This window comes from Cucumis sativus, chromosome 4, assembly GCF_000004075.3.
Source record: "Cucumis sativus cultivar 9930 chromosome 4, Cucumber_9930_V3, whole genome shotgun sequence".
In the NCBI taxonomy this organism is placed as follows: domain Eukaryota; kingdom Viridiplantae; phylum Streptophyta; class Magnoliopsida; order Cucurbitales; family Cucurbitaceae; genus Cucumis; species Cucumis sativus.
This window is the reverse complement of record NC_026658.2, coordinates 18,629,228-18,649,526: the sequence shown is the minus strand read 5'-3', so window position 1 is coordinate 18,649,526 and position 20,299 is coordinate 18,629,228. Positions and strand designations below refer to the sequence as shown.

The window sequence follows — 20,299 nt, the reverse complement described above, 5'->3', positions numbered from 1 at the left end:
GACTTCAATCTTAAATCAAAAATCCAAAATCCTTACAATACTAAAACCAACCACTAAATAAAAATCTAAATACTAAAATTAGTTTAAAATCTTTTAATGCACAAAACGTTCCTCAACTTGCATTCTTTACAGTAAACACTCAAACAATATTCGAAGAATCGAGAGCTCTTCATCCATGGATTCCAACAGTAACAACAAGAACAACATGGTAAAACCTTACTTCTATTTTAGTTAAAGTTTCCATGGATTCAAAGAAGAAGAACAAGAGCAACTGTAAAAATGAGAGCTCTATGTTCTTTCTCTTCGTATTATGTTTTATTGTTTTACTGTTCAAAGAATTTATTCCACAAATACAACAACAATCACAACATTCCACAAATTGTACACACTAATTCATTACAATATAATCCATTAATCCACTCCTACAAAATCAAATATAAATCTAATTCAACCACAAAATAAATCTAAATTATCAAAGAGTTTTAGGGATTTTTTTTTTTTTAAAATTACTTTTTTGAAGTTCAAAGAACAAAGAGATAGGGTAGGCAACAACATTGGACAGGGGTGGTACGACAGGATAGGTGGCGAGCGGCAGTCAAATAGGATGGCATACGACTTTGGCACGACGATCTCTCTCTTTAGGCCTGATCTTCCTCTTTTCCTTTCGATTTAAGTTCTGTTTTCTATGAACGCACAACTCAAATATGTAGGAGATCTTCTGACGCACTTCGAAGACGTCGGGAGATCTCCCTATTTCCGATGCCATAAAGTGAAACGTCGAGAAAATATTTACACATTTTTTACATATGTTCGCATGGCGTCGGGGAAAATTAAAAAATGAAATAATAATAATTCTTTTCCCGACGCCAGGAACGTTGACGTTAGGGGATGCTCAACAATTAAATAATATATTCACTTTTTTCTGATGTGTTTGTCCTTGACGTCGGGGAAAAGTTTAGAAATAAAATTTACATTTTAAGGTTCCCTGACGTTATTTTTGAGTGCGTGGGGAAAGCTTAATGATAAATTAAAAAAAATGAAAATGACGGACGATGTCTGACGTTTGGGATTACGACATCAGGCTTGCGAGATTAAACCAACGCCACATTATCTGCGTCAATATTAGTTTTGTTTCTTGACGTTTTGTTTCCCGACGTCCGTCACGATGTTGGGAAACTCTCGTTCTTGTAGTGGGTCATGTTACGAATATAAACATTGTGTACCAAATCTAAATGATCATTTTTCAAATATAAATGATCGTGTACTAAAAAACTCTTGAAAAAAAATCGTTGCAATTTGGCTACCCAAATTTAAATGATCAAATCTAAACGATCGTTTTTCAAATATAAACGATTGTGTACAAAAAAAATCTTGAAAAAAAATCGTTGAGATTTGTCTACCCAAATCTAAAGGATCTCAGAAAGAATAGTCAAATCTAAATGATCATTTCCCTAATATATCACGCACATTGGATGTCAATTAATGTGGCATTTTTGGAATTTTTTATTGTGGGCATGTGGATTTTTTTCACTTTCAAAATTGTTCTATACTTTGTAAATATTTTACCTCTTTGTTGTATTTTTTAAAAGACTCCGAGATAAAATATCATTTTTTTAGTTTTCAACGCCATATTTGCAATTTTTTTTAAATAGCTAGATTTGGAATTATGTGTCTTACTTGGATATATTCTCCACAAAGTTAACAAGGATAACTTCACAGTGTTGAAGGTTGTGCACGAAAATCGTTCACTCTGTCTTGTAGCACCCTTCCTTCTTTGCTCCAATTAAATTTCCTCACTCCCATTGACACTCTACCCATTCAATTAAGCTCGCTTTGTCCCGAAATTGACATTATGGGATGGAATAACCTGAATTATGCTCGATACCTAAAAAATCAAGGAATAGACATGTAAAATGAAAGAATGACCTTGAGTTAAGTACTATAAGATATCGTGTTTTATACGCTATCATTTATACTCACAAAAATAATAAAGTTATTCCATAATTTTTTTTGTTGAAGTTACTTGTGAATATATCAACCGAGTAAATTTTTTCGTTATTTAGTTCTTATTACAACAGTTCTAGGAATGTAAAATCAAAATTTGATCGATAGACATCATGTCGATTATTGTTCGATAGACATCATGTCGATTATTGTTGGATTAAACTCAGCAATAATAAAATTTGTTGAATGGAAAATTGTGAGAAACATCGTTTTAATAGGTTTTGTCTAGTAAAACTAGCACACTTTTGAAAAATTGTTGAAACATTTTTTTTCGGTCCACCTCAACCACCTCAAACATTTTTTCAATTTCTTCTAAACAAACCCTCAAATCCATCTTGTGGTGTAATTAATACCTCATTAAAACTAAACAAAAAAAAATACTTCAATGAAAACTAAGGAAGAATATTCAAGATCAAACCTTAGATATGTTCAAGAGAGGAGCGAACGATGGAGAGACTGTGAGGTGGAGGTGAAGATTGAGAGGGAGGCGAACGTCGGAGAGGCTATGAGGCAGAGCGAGGGGGCGAATGATAGAGATCTTGTTGAAGGAGACGGTTGCGTGCGAATGAAGAAGAGGTTGAAGGAGAGATATGTGAAGTGAAGCGAAATGAAGAGGAAGATGTTTGGTGGTTTGGGCTTCTCTTTAGTTTAGATTTTATTATTATTATTATTATATTATGTACAACCGGGTCAGGTTGGGTCAACTCGATCCCTTCAACCTGACAATCTGACACAAAAACTTATTTTTCTATTTTTTTAATCCAACCCAACTCAACATAAAAATCTAACCCAACTCAACCCTTATGGTTTGGGTTGGATAAGTCGGATTACTGGTTTTTTTTTTAATATCTCTACTTGGTGTGTGAGGCATGGTAAGACCGATTATATTTAAGAAAATTTATTTTACTTACTAATGCCTTAGAATTTTTTTGGTATGACTATAACTTGACAGAAGAGTGTGGTAAAGAGTGTGGTAAAGAGTACACACAAATAAAATTAACTGTGTAGAATGATCCTAGGAAATAGTTGGTTTATATTTTGGTATGAAACTTGTGTGGAAAATGTTTACGTGGTGAAAGAGGCAATTCATTTACGAAAATAATTTGTTAAGAGATGTCACTGACTTGGCGGATTATTTTACTATTTCGTTTTGAATCTCTTTTCTCCATTTAGGCAAGTGGAAGAAAAGTAAAGTTCTGTTCTTTCATCACTCTGCCTCTTCATTTAGTATTCTTTTAACTGTTTGCTTCTATAGCTTGTTATTCAAAATTTTGGAACTTGTAGTGTTTTTCTCAACCTGGGTATTCAATGTTCTCTGGATTAATGTTCTTCCGGTTGGTGCTAAATCGTTTCTACTGTTCTAATTTTATAATTTCACGTAATTCTCTTATTACCCGGTATTCTCGATTGGGTCAAATCGAAAAGGCTCGGGTTGTGTTCGATGAAATGCGTGACAAAAACATCATTTCATGGAACTCAATTGTTGCTGGGTACTTTCAGAACAAACGGCCTCAGGAAGCCCAGAACATGTTTGATAAAATGTCTGAGAGGAATACTATATCTTGGAATGGTTTAGTTTCTGGGTATATTAACAATGGGATGATCAATGAAGCTAGGGAAGTGTTTGATAGAATGCCTGAGAGGAATGTTGTTTCCTGGACTGCAATGGTCAGAGGGTACGTGAAGGAAGGTATGATTTCTGAGGCAGAGACACTTTTTTGGCAAATGCCTGAAAAGAATGTAGTATCTTGGACGGTGATGTTGGGTGGCCTTCTTCAAGAAGGACGGATTGATGAGGCTTGTAGGCTTTTCGATATGATGCCTGAGAAGGATGTGGTGACACGAACTAATATGATTGGAGGGTATTGCCAAGTAGGCCGTTTAGTGGAAGCTCGTATGCTTTTCGATGAGATGCCTCGTCGGAATGTCGTGTCATGGACTACGATGATAACAGGATATGTGCAGAACCAACAAGTGGATATTGCTAGAAAGCTGTTTGAAGTCATGCCAGAGAAAAATGAGGTTTCATGGACTGCTATGCTGAAAGGCTACACCAATTGTGGGCGGCTTGATGAGGCTTCAGAACTTTTTAATGCAATGCCAATTAAGTCGGTTGTTGCTTGTAATGCAATGATTCTTTGTTTTGGCCAGAATGGGGAGGTCCCAAAAGCAAGACAAGTGTTTGATCAAATGAGAGAAAAGGATGAAGGAACATGGAGTGCTATGATTAAAGTGTATGAACGGAAAGGCCTTGAGTTAGATGCACTTGAGTTGTTTCGTATGATGCAAAGAGAAGGAATAAGGCCAAATTTTCCTTCTTTGATCAGCGTTCTTTCCGTTTGTGCTGGCTTGGCTAATCTTGATCATGGTAGAGAGATACATGCCCAGCTTGTGAGATCCCAATTTGACCTTGATGTCTATGTTGCCTCCGTTCTTCTCTCAATGTACATAAAGTGTGGCAATCTGGCGAAAGCAAAACAAGTATTTGATAGGTTTGCAGTTAAGGATGTTGTCATGTGGAACTCGATTATCACAGGATATGCCCAACATGGTCTAGGGGTGGAAGCATTACGAGTTTTCCACGATATGCATTTTTCAGGTATCATGCCAGATGATGTCACATTTGTTGGAGTTCTTTCGGCATGTAGTTACACTGGCAATGTGAAAAAAGGCTTAGAAATTTTCAATTCCATGGAAACGAAGTATCAAGTGGAACAAAAAATTGAACATTATGCCTGCATGGTTGATTTGCTTGGTCGAGCTGGTAAACTAAATGAGGCAATGGATCTAATAGAAAAAATGCCAATGGAAGCCGATGCTATTATTTGGGGTGCTTTATTAGGTGCTTGCAGAACCCACATGAAATTGGATTTGGCTGAAGTTGCAGCCAAAAAGCTTCTAGTGCTTGAGCCTAAAAATGCAGGGCCTTTCATTTTGTTGTCAAATATCTATGCATCTCAAGGTAGATGGGATGATGTTGCTGAGTTGAGGAGAAATATGAGAGATAGGCGTGTGAGCAAGTACCCAGGCTGTAGCTGGATTGTTGTCGAGAAGAAAGTTCATAAGTTCACGGGAGGTGATAGCTCGGGACACCCTGAGCATTCTGAGATCAATAGAATATTAGAGTGGTTGTCTGGATTGCTAAGAGAGGCAGGATATTACCCAGATCAAAGTTTTGTGCTACATGACGTAGATGAAGAAGAGAAAGTGCAAAGCTTGGAGTACCATAGTGAGAAACTGGCTGTGGCATACGGACTTCTCAAAATACCAATAGGTATGCCGATTCGTGTAATGAAGAATCTCCGTGTCTGTGGGGATTGCCACGCTGCAATTAAACTAATTGCGAAGGTTACAGGAAGAGAGATCATCTTGAGAGATGCTAATCGGTTCCATCATTTTAAGGATGGCTCATGCTCTTGTCGGGATTATTGGTGATCTCCAATATGTTTCATTCTATTGAGCTAGAATTAATGCATATCGACATTTGCCCACTTGTGGCAAATGAGTGATAGCTAATCGCATTCACCCCTATGGCCCTATATATGTAGTTGATTTTGCAACTGCAATCTATCACGCTGGAGCAAAAAGGGAAATCTACAAACATTTTGGAACTACTAGTTGTCTGATCCATCAGCCAAGTGAGTAAATTTCAATTTCAATCTACTTCTTTGTGCATAAAAAATGTTTGTTTGATAAAGCCTGAAGTAGACCAACCTAAGTTGATATTGGATATTTTATCGGTGCAGCATTTTGACGATCAGCTCTACTGTGGAATGTTGAAAATTTGTTATGACTAGTAGGCAGTAGCCTAGTCACAAGGCTTGCTTGTTTTAAACTAATTTAAGAACTTGACTTTACAGAGAAAGTTTAACCTAAGGGCGCCACTAATTAGCAAGACGAAATCCCTTTCAATACATATCAACATGGCTTACTTAAAACCTCCCATAGTTATGAGGCTCTTAGTTGTAAAGAATTATTCTTTTATATTCTTCTCCACATTCTTTCCATATAATCCAGGAATTCAAGTGTCTTCTTTATGAGACATTCTGTACTTAAATGGTGTTTGCCCATCTGAATGAAATCCCCCAATAGATACTTTTTTTTTCTGTGCAAATATGAACTCCAACTCGATCGCTTCTTTTAGCCGTGCTTCTTGGGTTCTGGTTTTTCGAGTCCATTTCAGTAGATGGGTCAATAGTTAAAGCAGAAATTGGATCCATTGCATGGGGGAAGAAATTGTATCAACCATGTGGTAGAAAAACTGAAACATATGCTATAGAGATCCTTCCTCTTGGACACCCAAATTGTTCATGTTAGCACAATTTATGCCGTAATTGCTTTGAGTTCTCTCTGGAAAGAATATTTCAAAATATTCATACTACAACTTCATAACTCATAAGTGTTTAGAAAGGTGTTTGAAAGTTAAAAAAAAAAAAAAAAGTAATATACACTTATAAAATCAATACAAGCATAACTAATTTATCTTTACATTCTTCGCATCTTATGTATGTATTAATTATCTCTTGGGTGTGCTTAATTATTTGTTGGTTTCGAATTTCATGCTTTTAGGTCAGGAAGAGGGATCAAGGTTGCTTACATTTTTTGGAGAATCCCTTGTTTGCAATGGGACCATGAGAGGTTTATAAGGTCAACTTGTATGGCCACAAGAGATACTGTAGTATTATCCAAAAGACCATGGGGTGACTTCATAACAAGCATGAAAAGGGACTAGTTTGTTACAAAATTGACCTGAAAAAGGTGATTGCTAAGATAAACAAAACTAGATAAAGAAGGGTGCATGAGCCTTGCTGAAGATGTCATATTGAAAACAATCGAAGGGCCTTATAATACTTGTATAACATAAATGAATTACTCTTTTCATTGTCAATTTGTTTTGAGTTAAAAATTCATGTTATCTAATGTGATATCAAGGACCATACTCCATATACAAACATTCAGTATAAAAGAAATTAGGATTCGATCCATGATTGATGAGCAGAAAGAGAGATATGTTAAGGTTGAAGTATTCTTTTCATTAATTGAATTCATGTTATCTAATAATCAAGACCTAGTGTATCTCGATGAATATCATTTCTCAGCACAAAGGTGGAAGTAGTGAAAAAGTTTTGACCTTGCGGCGACCTACTAGGTTGGTGAAATGAACTCGCCACTAGTACTGACACACGTTTCTCTAAATAACTCAACACGATCCATTGGACGACCATGTAGTTTAGTGTGCTCTGTTTGTCTCTGAAGAAACGACTTTGTGCCGCTCCTGTGGTTGTAAGGTTGTTGCGCCCTAACAGCACTGCACATATTTGATTGCTTCTACATTCCAAAAATGACGATGATCAAAACATTATACTTTCAAATAAATAAATGTTAATTGATTTCAATATAAAAATATATAAATTACATGAAATTGTCGAGTGATGTAGTGGTCACAGAAACATTTCACCCGATTGACCAATCTCGGGGATGGGTTTGCCCGTGCTTGTTCAGGGTCGCTAAATTTCTTTAAATGACGATGGTTACTTACTTGAATTTCTTCCACATGGTGAGCATTTGATGTTCAATAAATCGATTAAGTGATGGATTGTTTAGATCGAACACGGAAAATTCCTACAAAAGAAATGGATTTCAAGTCAGTATAGCTTTTATAGTTTATAAATTTACAGACTTACCGTTAGGCCTCCTTGACGACCTCGATGCACTCTAGTGGTACATCTGCCCACTTCAGAGGTTGAATAGGAAACTTGTCTTGTGTCAACACACTGATCATGCAACTGAAACGAGGGGCTTGTGCTAAGACAGGTCTATCCCCTTTAGGGAGGATGGAAATGGGAATGCTCTCATTCTGCTGTACGTACCGCTCGACATCTATGTTTCGAGAATATCGTCGTACTCTCCTCACAGTGGGAGTGGGTGTCGGATGAGAGGGATTTACTGAAAACGATTGTTTATTAGATACAATAAGCATAACTTAACAACATGATTCGTTGAGAGAAATTGTGTTAAGTATGCTAGTTATTACGAACCTGAAGTGTCGTCTACTGACGACGAACCGCATGCGTTATCCAACGCGTCTAGATAAAGGAAATAGTCTTCCTCATGCATATTACTCGGAAAGTTAGATTGCATTATTTCTGCAGACATAAAAATCAATAAACATTAAACAAACGTGATTATCGTCACAACGTAATTAATGTATAGAAAAATGACTAAAAGTGTGTATACGTCAAAAAAACATTGTTATTCATCATCGCTTAACCCGCTTTGATGTGATGATTGTTCATCATCTTCATCGTTTATGAAATTTTTCATGACATGACGAACACTTGGTCTTTCCACTATTGTAGGATCAACTTCAGTCTTACATAGAGTGTCATCCTCAATGACGTGTTCGTCTACACGATGTTTAACGACGACTTCCAGTACATTAAGTTGATCATTCTCAATATCTTTCACTTTTGGCACGTTCCATACATGTTTATTTTGCACCACTTGAACAATTTTCCAATTAATACCATTTTTAGGATCCTCAATGTAGAACACCTGATATGCCTGGGTTGCGAGAATCACGGGTTCCTCAACGAACAAAAAACAAGACGTGCTTATTGATTTGTAGCCTAGTTCCTCGTGCGTTCTATGATTTTTGTTTTCTCTGTGTCAAACCATCGACCCTTAAATAGCCAAGCATGCTTTTCAAATGGATATTGAATGTGCAACAGTTCGTCCAAAACACCGTAAAAAATATTGGGAGTGAAAATACCCAGATTACCATGACTTCACTATTTTGTGTTGTGCGTCGAGAATCATACTCCAACGACCTATAATGCATTCACTGTAAGAGTGGACATCAAGTGATAGTCCCATTATATTGGGAGTGAAAATAAATCTTGAGGAATGTTTGAATTGTCACGCATTTCTGTCATAACCTGAAATTGGTGTACCATAAAAGTACTTAAATGTATAAAATATGTATCAAGTAGAAATGCTCAAAGTCATTTACTCGAAATACCTGAGCTTTGAACCAATCAACAAATTCTCGTTGGTGTCTTTTGAACAGTCCATAAAAGCTTTCACCCTGATGACGTATCAAAAGCAGGTGTTTCCTAAAGTACCCAATTGTGAGTTTGCGTGTCGACAAGGTATAAAACCCTAAAATATATATATTGTCAAATGAATATGTGAATTGATCAAGATATAGAAAATGCGTACTTTCAGTACTCAGCTATTTCATCCACGTTGTTGAGGATGTACCAATGAAAGAGTCGTTTCTCTTCTTGTGATATACTTCATAAATGTGATGCTCTCGATGGTCGTACCTTCTGAATGAATACTTCGAACTCACCAATGACTTCATCCTTTTCAATGCTATCGCCATTTCAATCATCTCTAGTGAATTGTGTCTCAATCCCCTTTAGATATCGTGAACAAAAAGTACTTAATTCGTTCTTAAGATATTCTTCTGCAATAGACCTCTTAGAACGTGCTTTGTTACGAACGTATTATTTTAGTGTGTGGAGACTTCTTTCAATAGGATACATCCAATTGTAAGAAACCGGACCAGTAACCTTCGTCTCATATGGCAAGTGAACTGCAAGGTATACCATGACGCTGAAAAAAGCAGGTGGAAATATTCTTTCCAATTTGCACAATATAGTTATAATATATGACTGCAATCTATTCAAATCACTTATTCTTATTGTCCTAACGCACAAATCACGAAAAAAACTACACAGTTCAGTAATTTCAGTGTACACATTTTTTGGTAAAAATTCTCTAACACCGATTGGAAGAAGTCGGCGTAGCAGTACATGACAGTTGTGCCTTTTGAGACCTGATATTTTCCCCTCGTTTGCATTCACGCATCGTGAAATATTAGAAACGAATCCGTCAGGAAACTTAACTACTTTCAAGAACTCAATCCGCTCGCTACTAGTCAAGGTATAGCTCGCATTTGGTTTCACCAATCGGTTACCCACTTCTACCAAATGTAAATTATTCTTTCTTATCTTCAAATCTTGTAAATCTAATCGGGCATTCGTGGTATCTTTTGTTTTTCCTTCAATATTCAACAATGTACCGACCAAGTTGTCACAAACATTCTTTTCAATGTGCATTACATCAAGTTTGTGACGAATAAGTAGTTTTGACCAATAAGTAATCATGACTAATAAGGAAGATCGAAAAAAAAATACTTTTCTTAGTCCAATTAAGAACTCTTTTTCTTTTCTATCTTTTAACGAATGATGCTTACTCATTACTAGAAACTCCAAGATCTAGTTGTTCCAATATTTCTTGGTCATTCATTACAACTGGAGGTGGTTTATGCTCTACATTTCCATCATGGAGTCTACTTCTACGCCAAACATGGTTGTCTGGAAGATATCGTCGATGCCCCATGAATGCTATCTTTTTGCATATTTTGAACGATGATCTATCCCCCATGCAAATGGAACATGCCTGATATCCGTTTGTATTCCAACCGGATAGATCACCATATGTCAGAAAGTCATTAATTGTCCACAACAATGCTGCATACAACTGAAAATATTGATCCGTCAGACAATCATGCGTACACACACCAGACGTCCATAGATTTTTTAGTTCCTCAAGTAATGGTTGTAGGTCACATCAATTTCTTTGTCAGGGGATTTAGGACCGAGAATGAGCAATGACATAAAGAATTTTGACACTTTCATGCATTTCCATGGTGGCAAATTATACGGAATTAACACCAGATGCCACATACTGTACGAGGTACTCATATGACCGAATAGATTGAATCCATCTAAAGCTAACCTCAAATGAAATGTGATATTCGAACCACATTTTAGCAAGACAAGCATGCAAAGATATAACTCCAATGACATCTGGAGTCTCTCTTTTGCCACATGAATGACTCACTTGAATGATTCTATTTCTATGTGGGGTTTTTTTTTTTTTAATTTCAAGTGGTAGAATTTATATCCTTACGAATCGACGAGCTGAACCTATAACGATTCAACATTTTATACTAAGCTGAGGTCATTACCATTAAAACAAATACATATTTTTTTTATTTAAATCAAAGAAAACACTAAGTTTAAAAAAAACGTTTCAAATATTTAATCATAAAATATAAATAAAGTATGTAAAGAAAATAATAAATAAAATATTAGTTCGAGCCCTATTTAAAAAGAAATATCTAAAAGTAAACATGAGTTATGAAATAAATTCCTGAAAAACTAAATATTGAAAACATAAATGCGAAAGAAAACATAAACTGTCTCCTATGGCGAACCACAGTCACTTCTTGTCATTCGCCAGCTTGTCTTTACCTCTACCATTGCCTGAAAAATTAAACATAGAAAAGAGGGTATAAATTTATACTTAGTAAGGGACTTACTGTTAGTTCGCTACGTGTCTGTTAACTTCTCGTTAGAGTCCTGTAAGAAGGTACCGCATAACTAATGTGCTCCCGAATGCACATTATCCAGTGATCCCGTAGGGACACATCTAGACCCTCAGTGAACCCGAAGGAATCACCCTAAAGGAGAGTCAAGCTGTAAGTGATCCCATCGAATCACTCATAAAACCTAGCCACACAAGCATAAATATGTGGTGATCTCGAGGAACACCCATATGGTACAACTCTAACAGACAAAGCTAACAAAACACTATAGTCTATACATATATAGCATATCATAAAATCATAACTCAGTAAAAAATATCTCAATCATAGCATATCTCATTCATAGCATATCTCATTCATAATGTATGTTGGTCATAACATATCTCAGTCATACATCTCTCCGCCATACATAACGGTCACTTATGTAGCCATTTATAACGGTCATCTCAAATACGAAATTTACATACAAGCTTTAATGTCGAAATTTACATAGAAGAGTCTCTTACCTGGAGGCTAGCTAAAATAATATAGTCATTTCCTAACGGTCAATTCCCAATTAATTGAGTCTTAATCATACACAAAATTAAAATAAATACTTTTGTCAACCCATCAATCAAATATTTACTTAAGCATCCAAACTTACCCAAAGGCTAAGGTTGAAGCAAAGACAACCTTGAATGGGAACAACTTCATAACAACACCATTTTTTTTCCAAAATGTCAATGACCTTCAAACAAATAAATCTAAATTAAATAAAATGCAACTTAAATCCAAAACTAAATTACTTCCAAAGTAATGAACTTGATATTTGAGAGTAACCCAAAAACAATGCAACTTGGCTTGGGAAGGGGATTATGGTTCGGCTGGGAGAAGCAATCGGCTCGGGCAGGGAACATTTATTGTTATTAGCATTATTCCTTTCCCTTTTCCAATTAACCTAAGTCTTTTCTCTTTTCTCCATTAATTGTTCATCAAATCAACTTTTTTTTTTTTTTTAATATTTCTAAAACAACACTTAATAATTATATATTTCTTTTTCAATATATATAATTATCATAAATCTTCCATAACCTACTTAAAACACACATAAGTCACCAATAACCTTAAATTTCATCAAAATCATTCCATCTTTAACCATCCAATATAACAATACCAAAAATTTCAATCTCAGTAATTAATTATATATTATTCTAATAAATACTTAATTAATTTTAATTTCAACAAATTTATACCATTCTCATCCAACATCCAAAATTCAACATAATTAAATAAATTTAAGATAATTAAAATTATCTTAATTTTTGGGTACTACAAAAACTGATAAACTCGATTCGGCTTGGGTTGGTTTGGTTTACAAGAATAATAATATTGAACCGAACCAAACCAAACTGAACCCGTCGGTTCGGTTGACGGTTCACCCCGATTAGGTTAAATTTAAAGAAACCGGTATACCTTCGTTTTTGTTTGAAGCCGTCGTTCGTACTTCGTGCTTCGTAGGTCTCTCTCCTTCCTTCATCTTCATTCTCCTTCGTTTGTCCGGTGTGGGTTTCGTTTTTACGGTAGCCTCCGGTGTCTGTTGAAGCTTTTGAGGTATTTTCACGCGATTTAGTTTAATATATTATACTGCATTTCACGATTCAGTAATGTAATGTCACATTCTTTATTAGTTCAAATTCAAACAACTGAAGAAGGGTCTTTGTCTGAGTGATCTAATCGAAGTGGGGAATGAAATTTTAAGAGAAAGCCAATGAGTAGTAGTGAGGCGTGGAGTTAAAGATACTCTTCATCAAGTTTTATTTCAGATAAAATTACTCTTCATCAAGTTTTATTTCAGATAAAATTTCAGATGATACTTCTACGCCTGAAGTTTTCTTCTTTCAGTGTTTGATTTAAATATGTTTAGGATTTTTACTTTTGAATTCCATGATTCTTGTGCAAACATCCTCTTCTTTGTGAAATTTATTCAATTAACATGCTTGTTGAGTTAAATTCCAATTTGAATCCCAATTAATTGTGTTGCTTAATGTTAAATTTGGTTTCGCTGAAGTCAATGTTTAATTTGAGATGCTTAAGTAGGTGAATGGGCTGCTTTTCTGTTTGGTTTGAATTTCAAAGAATGATTAATAGGTATGGTTTTGATTTTCTCTTTGATTTTTGAATGTTTATTGCGTCCTTAGATACTCGGTTCTAGGAAAAATGAATTTGTTTGACGGTTGTATCATCAAGAATAGTGAAACATAAGTTTTCGAAGCATCTAAGAACCAAGCATCTAACAAATGCATTTGTATACAGAGGGTTTAGAAACCGTTGAAATATAGAACTTCATGAAATTAATTGTTGAAACTGTGTTATATAGAAATTTTTGAAATACCGTTGTAATTGTAGAAAATCTTATATAGAAAGAGTATAAATATTTAAATCTTTTTGTGATCACCTTTATTTTTGTCACCAACGGTAGGAGATGACCTGTGTATTTCTTAGTTAAAAAGATTCCAAATTGATAGATTTGGAACTGATTTTGTTTAAAAAAATTGCTTTACTTAAAAAATTTCCCTACTTTATTGTTAAAAAGATTGGTGTGGCCTGTGTATTTCTTAGTAAAAAAAAAAGACCCAACCCGGCCCAGCCCAATTACGCCCCTAGTCTATAATATTTATAACTTTTTTGGGTACTCTATTTGTAGTTTAGTCTTGACTTTTGGTGTTTTGGATTGAGTTTGAATGTTGCTTTGAAACGCTGGCTGTGTGCATATGTACTATATCTATTTCTTTTGATTTAAAGTATTATGTTCTTGAATTATATGTGTTTTGGATATATAAACATAATGGCATTGTAACAACTAGCATGTTGATAGGTGACCCTATGCTTATGAGTATGTCCATTTGCTATACATATGAGTCATTATGCGACTTTGAAGAATTCGTGTATTCCATTTTGTTATATTCCCATCTAGTATTGTTGGTAGAGCCTTCTTTTTGTTTAATTGTCTGCTATTTTTTGTATTTGCTCTAGTAGTAAAGTATGGTCAAACTCTGTCTCACTTCTTCAATTTGCTTTCTAAGCTTGGGTAGGATTTTACCTATGGGTAGGATTTTATCTAAAGAAACGACTATATTGATTAGACAATGAACTTCAATTAGAATTAAGGGAACATATGAGATCCTCCCTTCAGTATCTACAAAGTTATAATACTACATTTTGTTGTATAAGAAGAATTGCTTTTATGGATGTTGCACATGTGTAACTAGACAATTAGAATATATGCTGAATTTAAACGAATGTATGGAATTGGCTATGCTTGCATTTGAATAATTTCGATTAAATTTTGGTTTGGTAATTTTCAAATTTTCTTTTGTCGCTCATGTTCATTCTCTCTCTCCCTTACAATTTCTGTTTCATCCCTCCTTAAACTTTTTTTCTGCGTTTTTATGTACTGTGAAAGCTATTGTTTTTGCCTTTCATTTTTTTTTGATGTACAATCATTGTTGTACTTCCTTTTCCATTTACTCTATAGGGGTCATGTTTGCTTTGGTACGTCTAGTTTTTATTTGTAATTTAAATAATTGATTTGATTAGTTAACAATCTTTATAAATTTTAGAATACAATTTTGTTGCTTCTTATGGATAAAATTTGCACTACATTGAAAGATTGAGGGTCTTACCAATTTATACATGTAGTGCTCAATATTTATGGTATTCGTGAAAATCCTAATTTGAAGCATTTTCTTGTTGCAGAAACAATGGGTCTACGATTATTTGATGGAAGTGATTCTGACAATGACAACTCAAAGATAGAAATTAATCAGGATTATGCTAAAAGGTTTGAGCATAACAAGAAGCGAGAGGATCTTCAGCGCTTAGAGGAGCTAAAGAAGAAGGGTCTAATTGAAGACTCTGAATCAGAAAGCTCGGAATCTGATTCATCTTCTTCAGAGGAAGAAGATAGCCAAAACTTTAGGAAGGACTTGAAGTTCTTCAATGCATTAATCAAGGTAAAGAAGAAGGATCCGACACTCAAACAGAAAGAGGCCAAGCTTTTTGATTCAGATGATGACAGCCATGGCAAGGATAATGATGGCGTCAAAGGTAGTTTAACAGAAAAGAAGAAAAGTAGTATGTATTTGAAAGATGTGGTAGCGAAGCATTTGATTGAAGAGGGTCCTGAATTCAATGATGAGAATACTAAAAATGTGAAGATTTACGATACGGAGCAAGAGGAAATACGCAAGGCATTTTTGGAGGCAGCCGAATTGCAAGATGAAAATGATGAGGAGGAATTGTTAAAAGTGAAGGAGAGAGGTACAGTGGAAGAGGAAAAAAATGAAGAATTTGAGAGGAAGTTGGACGAGTATTTTGGAGATGGGGATGACCAATTGGATGAAAATTCAAAGTTCTTGAAACAGTATTTTAAGAATAAACTGTGGATTGGTGAAGATGCAAAGGTTGAGGAAGAGGAGTTGAACATGCTATCCGAGGACGAGGAAGAGATTGAAAAACAAGAGGAATATGAATACCGGTTCCAAGAAAATGCAGAAGATACTATTTTGGGGCATAGTAGGACCATTGAGGGGTCAGTTAGGAAAAAGAAGAATTCGAGGAAGGAGCAGAGAAAGAATAAGGAAGAGAGGATGGAGATTGCAAGATTAGAGAGAGAGGAGGAGTTGAAGCATTTAAAAAATTTGAAGAAGGAGGAGGTAAAGCAGAAGCTTAGGAAGATTAGAGAAACAGCAGGACTTGGGGAGGACGAGAATTGCTTATTGGATATTAAAGATTTAGATGAAGATTTTGATCCTGAAGAGTATGACAGGATGATGAAAGTGGCTTTTAGTGAAGAATATTATGAGAAAGAAGACATTGATGCTGGGTTTGGAAGTGATATGGATGATGAAGGCAATGGTGAGCATGAGAAACCTGATTTCGACAAAGAGGATGAGTTGCTTGGATTGCCAAAAGGGTGGACCTCCTCTGAGTCAGGTGATGGCTTCTTTGCAGCTAGGCAAAGGAGTTTAAGCCATAAAATTGATAATGATATGAGCAATGAAGATAATGAAGAAGATGAAGAAAAAGGCAATGAGGATGAAAAGGGCTCAAGAAAGAGGAAGCGTAAATTATCTCTGTACCAAAAAGCCAAGGAAGCCATGATGGAGGAGTATTATAAATTAGATTACGAGGATACAGTCGGAGACTTGAAGACGAGGTTTAAGTACGCCAAAATACAACCTAATCGTTATGGATTGAGTACTGATGAAATCCTGGCAATGGATGACAAGGAGTTGAATCAGTTCGTTTCTATGAAAAAGTTGGCTCCTTATAAAGAAGAATGGAAGATGCCAAATAGTACTAGACAGCGCCTGAAAATGAGGTCTAGGGAGCTCCTTAGAGGCAAACAATCTAGTGAACAGAAAGATATTGGGAAGAGAAGGGCGAAAAATTGCTCCAACGTGCACATTTTGGATGACAATGAGAATGACAAAGTAAATAATGCTGACAAGGGCAATATATCTCGGAAAGCCAGGAGAAAACAACGTCAAGCTGAGCTTAAATTATCTCACTTTAGGAATCTGGCATACGGCAGGACATCCTTGAAATCTAAGAAGAAATCAAAACACTGATCATCAGCCAGGTAATTCATGTCAATCATTAATGAGCTCACTTCTGTGCATGTCAGAGCAAAAGTTCTTGAATGATCGAGTAGGAAAATCTGTTGTAACAGTACCAGCATATTTCAATCTCTCAAAGGACGGCGACGAAAGATACTGGTCGGATTGCTGTCTTGAAATTCTTCGCATCATCAATGAACCAACTGCTGCTTCCCTTGCTTATGGCTGACAAGAAAACCAACTAGACCATTCTCATTTTCGATCTTGGCGGTGGAATGTTCGATGTCTCAGGTATGCAGAAAACAATGTGCCCTACATCTCTTGTATCTTTTGCATTTGCTTTGATTGTTCTTAATGACTAATTTTTCCCTCGTTAGTCCTTGAGGTTGGAGATGGTGTATTTGAGGTTCTTTCTACTTCAGGCGATACACATTTGGGTGGCAATGATTTTGACAAGGTTGAGTCACTCATTTTTCCTATAACTTCCATGTGTTTCTTTATTTGCAGAAAATGACATTTCTGCTTTATTACTTTCAGAGAATTGTCGGTTGGCTTGCTGAGAGCTTTAAGAGGGATGAAGGAGTAAACCTTTTGAAAGACAAACAGGCGCTGCAACGTCTAACCTAAACTGCTGAGAAGGCAAAGATTGAGCTATCATCTCTAACACAAACCAATATTAGGTATGACAACATCTTTTCCTTCACCTTTTGATTGATTGACCAATTTATTTATTGTTTCTGATTATACCTTTTGTTTCAGTTTACCATTTATCACTGTGACCAGCGATGGCCCTAAACATATTGATACGACACTTACTAGGGTTAAGTTTGAATAATTGTGTTCAGACTTGCTAGATAGGTCGGTTGTGTTCCCATTTGTTAATTTTGTGCTTTTGCTCCTACATGCATGAGTTTAAATTCATTTTTGACTCTCGATATTATCTTTTAAGGTTGTGATCACTGGTGGAAGCGGCTTTAAAGGATGCACAGTTGTTGTTCAAAGATATAAATGAAGTCATTCTTGTTGGTGGCTCAACTCGTATTGCAGCAATTTAGGAGCCCCATCAAGAAAATTACAGGGAAAGATCCAAATATGACTGTAAATCCCGACGAAATGGTTGCTGTAGGCTGGAGATGTCAAGCACCTTGGCTTTATACAAAATCTTAATTACTTGGTCTTGAAAATAACTTGTGCATATGTGGTTTAGAGTTTAGATGATGTATACAAAGTACAGTTTCTTGTAATGTTATTATATGTTAAAATAAATGGTGTAGTTTAGGCAAATCTAGATCCTATTTTTTAGTCTTTACTTATGTGACTACATATCTTTTGTATTTATTCTTGCATCATTCTCCTACGCAAATACATATCAATATTAATAAAATATTCAAGCATTCACATGGTATTAGATCAAATATTTCGACCTAGTCATTGCCTTCGACTTTAACCAATTGTCAAAGCTTCGACTCGAACTTTGACCAATTGTCAAAGCTTTGACCCGTTAGAAGACACCAAATTGAAGCCACTGAGCTCTGTGCAAGTGCCTAGCTTAGTCAAAAGTCATGTAGATTTTTCGTTTCTAGCTTTGCCTAGATCCACGTTTTGCTTAGCTCTGATTAGTCGTTCCATGTTCAACTAGTACCACAGATTCATAACCCACAAATATGTATCATAGACTAGTTGTTTTGCCTAGCTTCAAGGAAGATTTGTTGCTACCTCCTTCGCACAAATCTGTTCTACACGTTGTGGCCCAGATCGTCGTTTTGCGTTTGTCAGTGTTGCAAAGAAGATCTATCGTCACAGATATGTTCAACTCAATTGGGGATATAATGTCACAAATATGTTTTGCTTGCTGAGACCCTATTTTGTCCATCATGCCAAAATTGTCTCTCATACAGTTTCGTTGTGTTCAAACCATGTGTTCAAACCAAATCTGTTCATAATGCAGTGTGCATACGCTTCAAGTGCAGCGTTTAAATATCTTCTATTTGATGAAAAAAAGAACACATGTTTCATCCTATTAATATTATTCTTGACGGGACCTTCATCTTACGTGGGCCCATTAAATGAAGAGTTTTTTAATTGGTGCAGATTATGGCGCATTGTTACTAATGATATTACTAATACAATCAATTGTACACCGAGAATGATAATAAGTTCGGTGAACAATTAAAAAATTGGGACATTAAGAATCGCCCAAATCTCACTTGGATCGGTAAACACACTACAAGAAATCAGACCAATCGCGACGCCAAAAACGACGTCGACGAAAGGTGCGTTGGAGTTGATCACTTTTTGCCGACGTGCACAACGACACGTCGCGAAAAGTGTAAAATTAAGTTTAATAAGTAAACTTTTTGTGATGTGTGGCAGGACGACGTCGCGGAAAGTAATAACTTTGATTTATTTTCAAACTTTCCATGATGGCCATCTGCAATACGTCATGGAAAGTCAATTACGAAATGACACATTTCAAATTTTCGCGATGTATGTCAGAGAGACGTCACAAAAAGTTGAATATTAAACGACACATTTCAACTTTTTGCGACATGTGTCAGATAGACACTCTGGAATGTTGAATTTGAAATGACACGTTTCAACTTTTTGCGACGTGTGTTAGATAAACATCGCAGAAAGTTGAATTTGAAACGACACGTTAAACCTTCCATGACGTTTATTTGACACACATCACAGAAAGTTGAAATAATAAATTCAATGTTCCACTTTTCGCAACGTTGGGTAGTTGACGTCGCGAAAAGTGAAGATAATCTGCAACGTGATGGGGAATGACGTCACAAAAAGTGACAATAATAAATCAATATTTTAACTTTTCGCGACGCGCCTGTTGTTGACGTCGCGAAAAGTCCCTTTCTCCGATGGTTTTGAATACGTCGGGGAAAGTGTAGCCTATTTTTGCACAGAACCTATTCACAATTGTAAACCCACGAAAGAAAAAGAAAAATCGAGAGGGAGAGAGAGAGAAGAAGATTCCACTACCCTTGTCGTTGTCGTTGTTGCCGCCGTTACCGCCCACCACCGTCGACTTCAGGTTTTTTTTTTTTTTTTTTTTTTGAATTTATGTGTAAAATGTATGTATATGTATTCGTATGCGTATGTGTATATATGTTTAGGGTGTATGTATATCATCTACTACCACAAAGTCGGGAATGAGTGAATTCCATCTTGTGTGATTATGTTTCTAGCCCCCGACTCGATCTTGTCCCCAAAATGATAAGCATATTAAGTCAGCAATCTGGCCACTCTCATTCGTACAAAAATCAAAGGACAATCTCTC

The 20,299-nt window shown here is 35.8% G+C and overlaps 2 protein-coding genes and 1 long non-coding RNA gene across 5 annotated transcripts; 2 read left to right on the top strand and 1 right to left on the bottom strand.

The window, feature by feature from the left end:
* Positions 1–293: 293 nt before the first annotated feature.
* LOC116403364 lies at positions 294–2,683 on the bottom strand. Its single transcript, XR_004216099.1, has 2 exons — positions 2,423–2,683; positions 294–1,885 (listed from the first exon to the last, which is right to left on the bottom strand). It is a non-coding gene; the product is annotated as an uncharacterized LOC116403364 (long non-coding RNA).
* Positions 2,684–2,687: 4 nt separating this feature from the next.
* On the top strand, positions 2,688–7,002 carry LOC101205911 (pentatricopeptide repeat-containing protein At1g56690, mitochondrial). Of its 2 annotated transcripts, none has more exons than XM_011655540.2 (2): positions 2,688–5,642; positions 6,574–7,002. In XM_011655540.2, exon 1 carries the CDS (start codon positions 3,313–3,315, stop codon positions 5,437–5,439), a length of 2,127 nt encoding a protein of 708 aa, XP_011653842.1. In that variant the 5' UTR covers positions 2,688–3,312; the 3' UTR covers positions 5,440–5,642; positions 6,574–7,002. The 2 variants fall into 2 exon arrangements, with proteins under 2 accessions (XP_011653842.1, XP_031740138.1); XM_031884278.1 differs by lacking the exon at positions 6,574–7,002 and adding an exon at positions 5,751–6,118.
* A 5,836-nt stretch (positions 7,003–12,838) lies between these two features.
* Positions 12,839–18,409, top strand: LOC101205683 (protein KRI1 homolog). 2 transcript variants are annotated; one of them, XM_011655539.2, is made up of 7 exons: positions 12,839–12,994; positions 15,140–17,027; positions 17,118–17,295; positions 17,382–17,461; positions 17,542–17,684; positions 17,764–17,862; positions 17,954–18,409. In XM_011655539.2, the coding sequence occupies exon 2, from the start codon at positions 15,145–15,147 to the stop codon at positions 17,014–17,016; it is 1,872 nt and encodes a 623-aa protein (XP_011653841.2). In that variant the 5' UTR covers positions 12,839–12,994; positions 15,140–15,144; the 3' UTR covers positions 17,017–17,027; positions 17,118–17,295; positions 17,382–17,461; positions 17,542–17,684; positions 17,764–17,862; positions 17,954–18,409. The 2 variants fall into 2 exon arrangements, with proteins under 2 accessions (XP_011653841.2, XP_031740215.1); XM_031884355.1 differs by having other exon boundaries at positions 17,100–17,295.
* Positions 18,410–20,299: the final 1,890 nt, after the last annotated feature.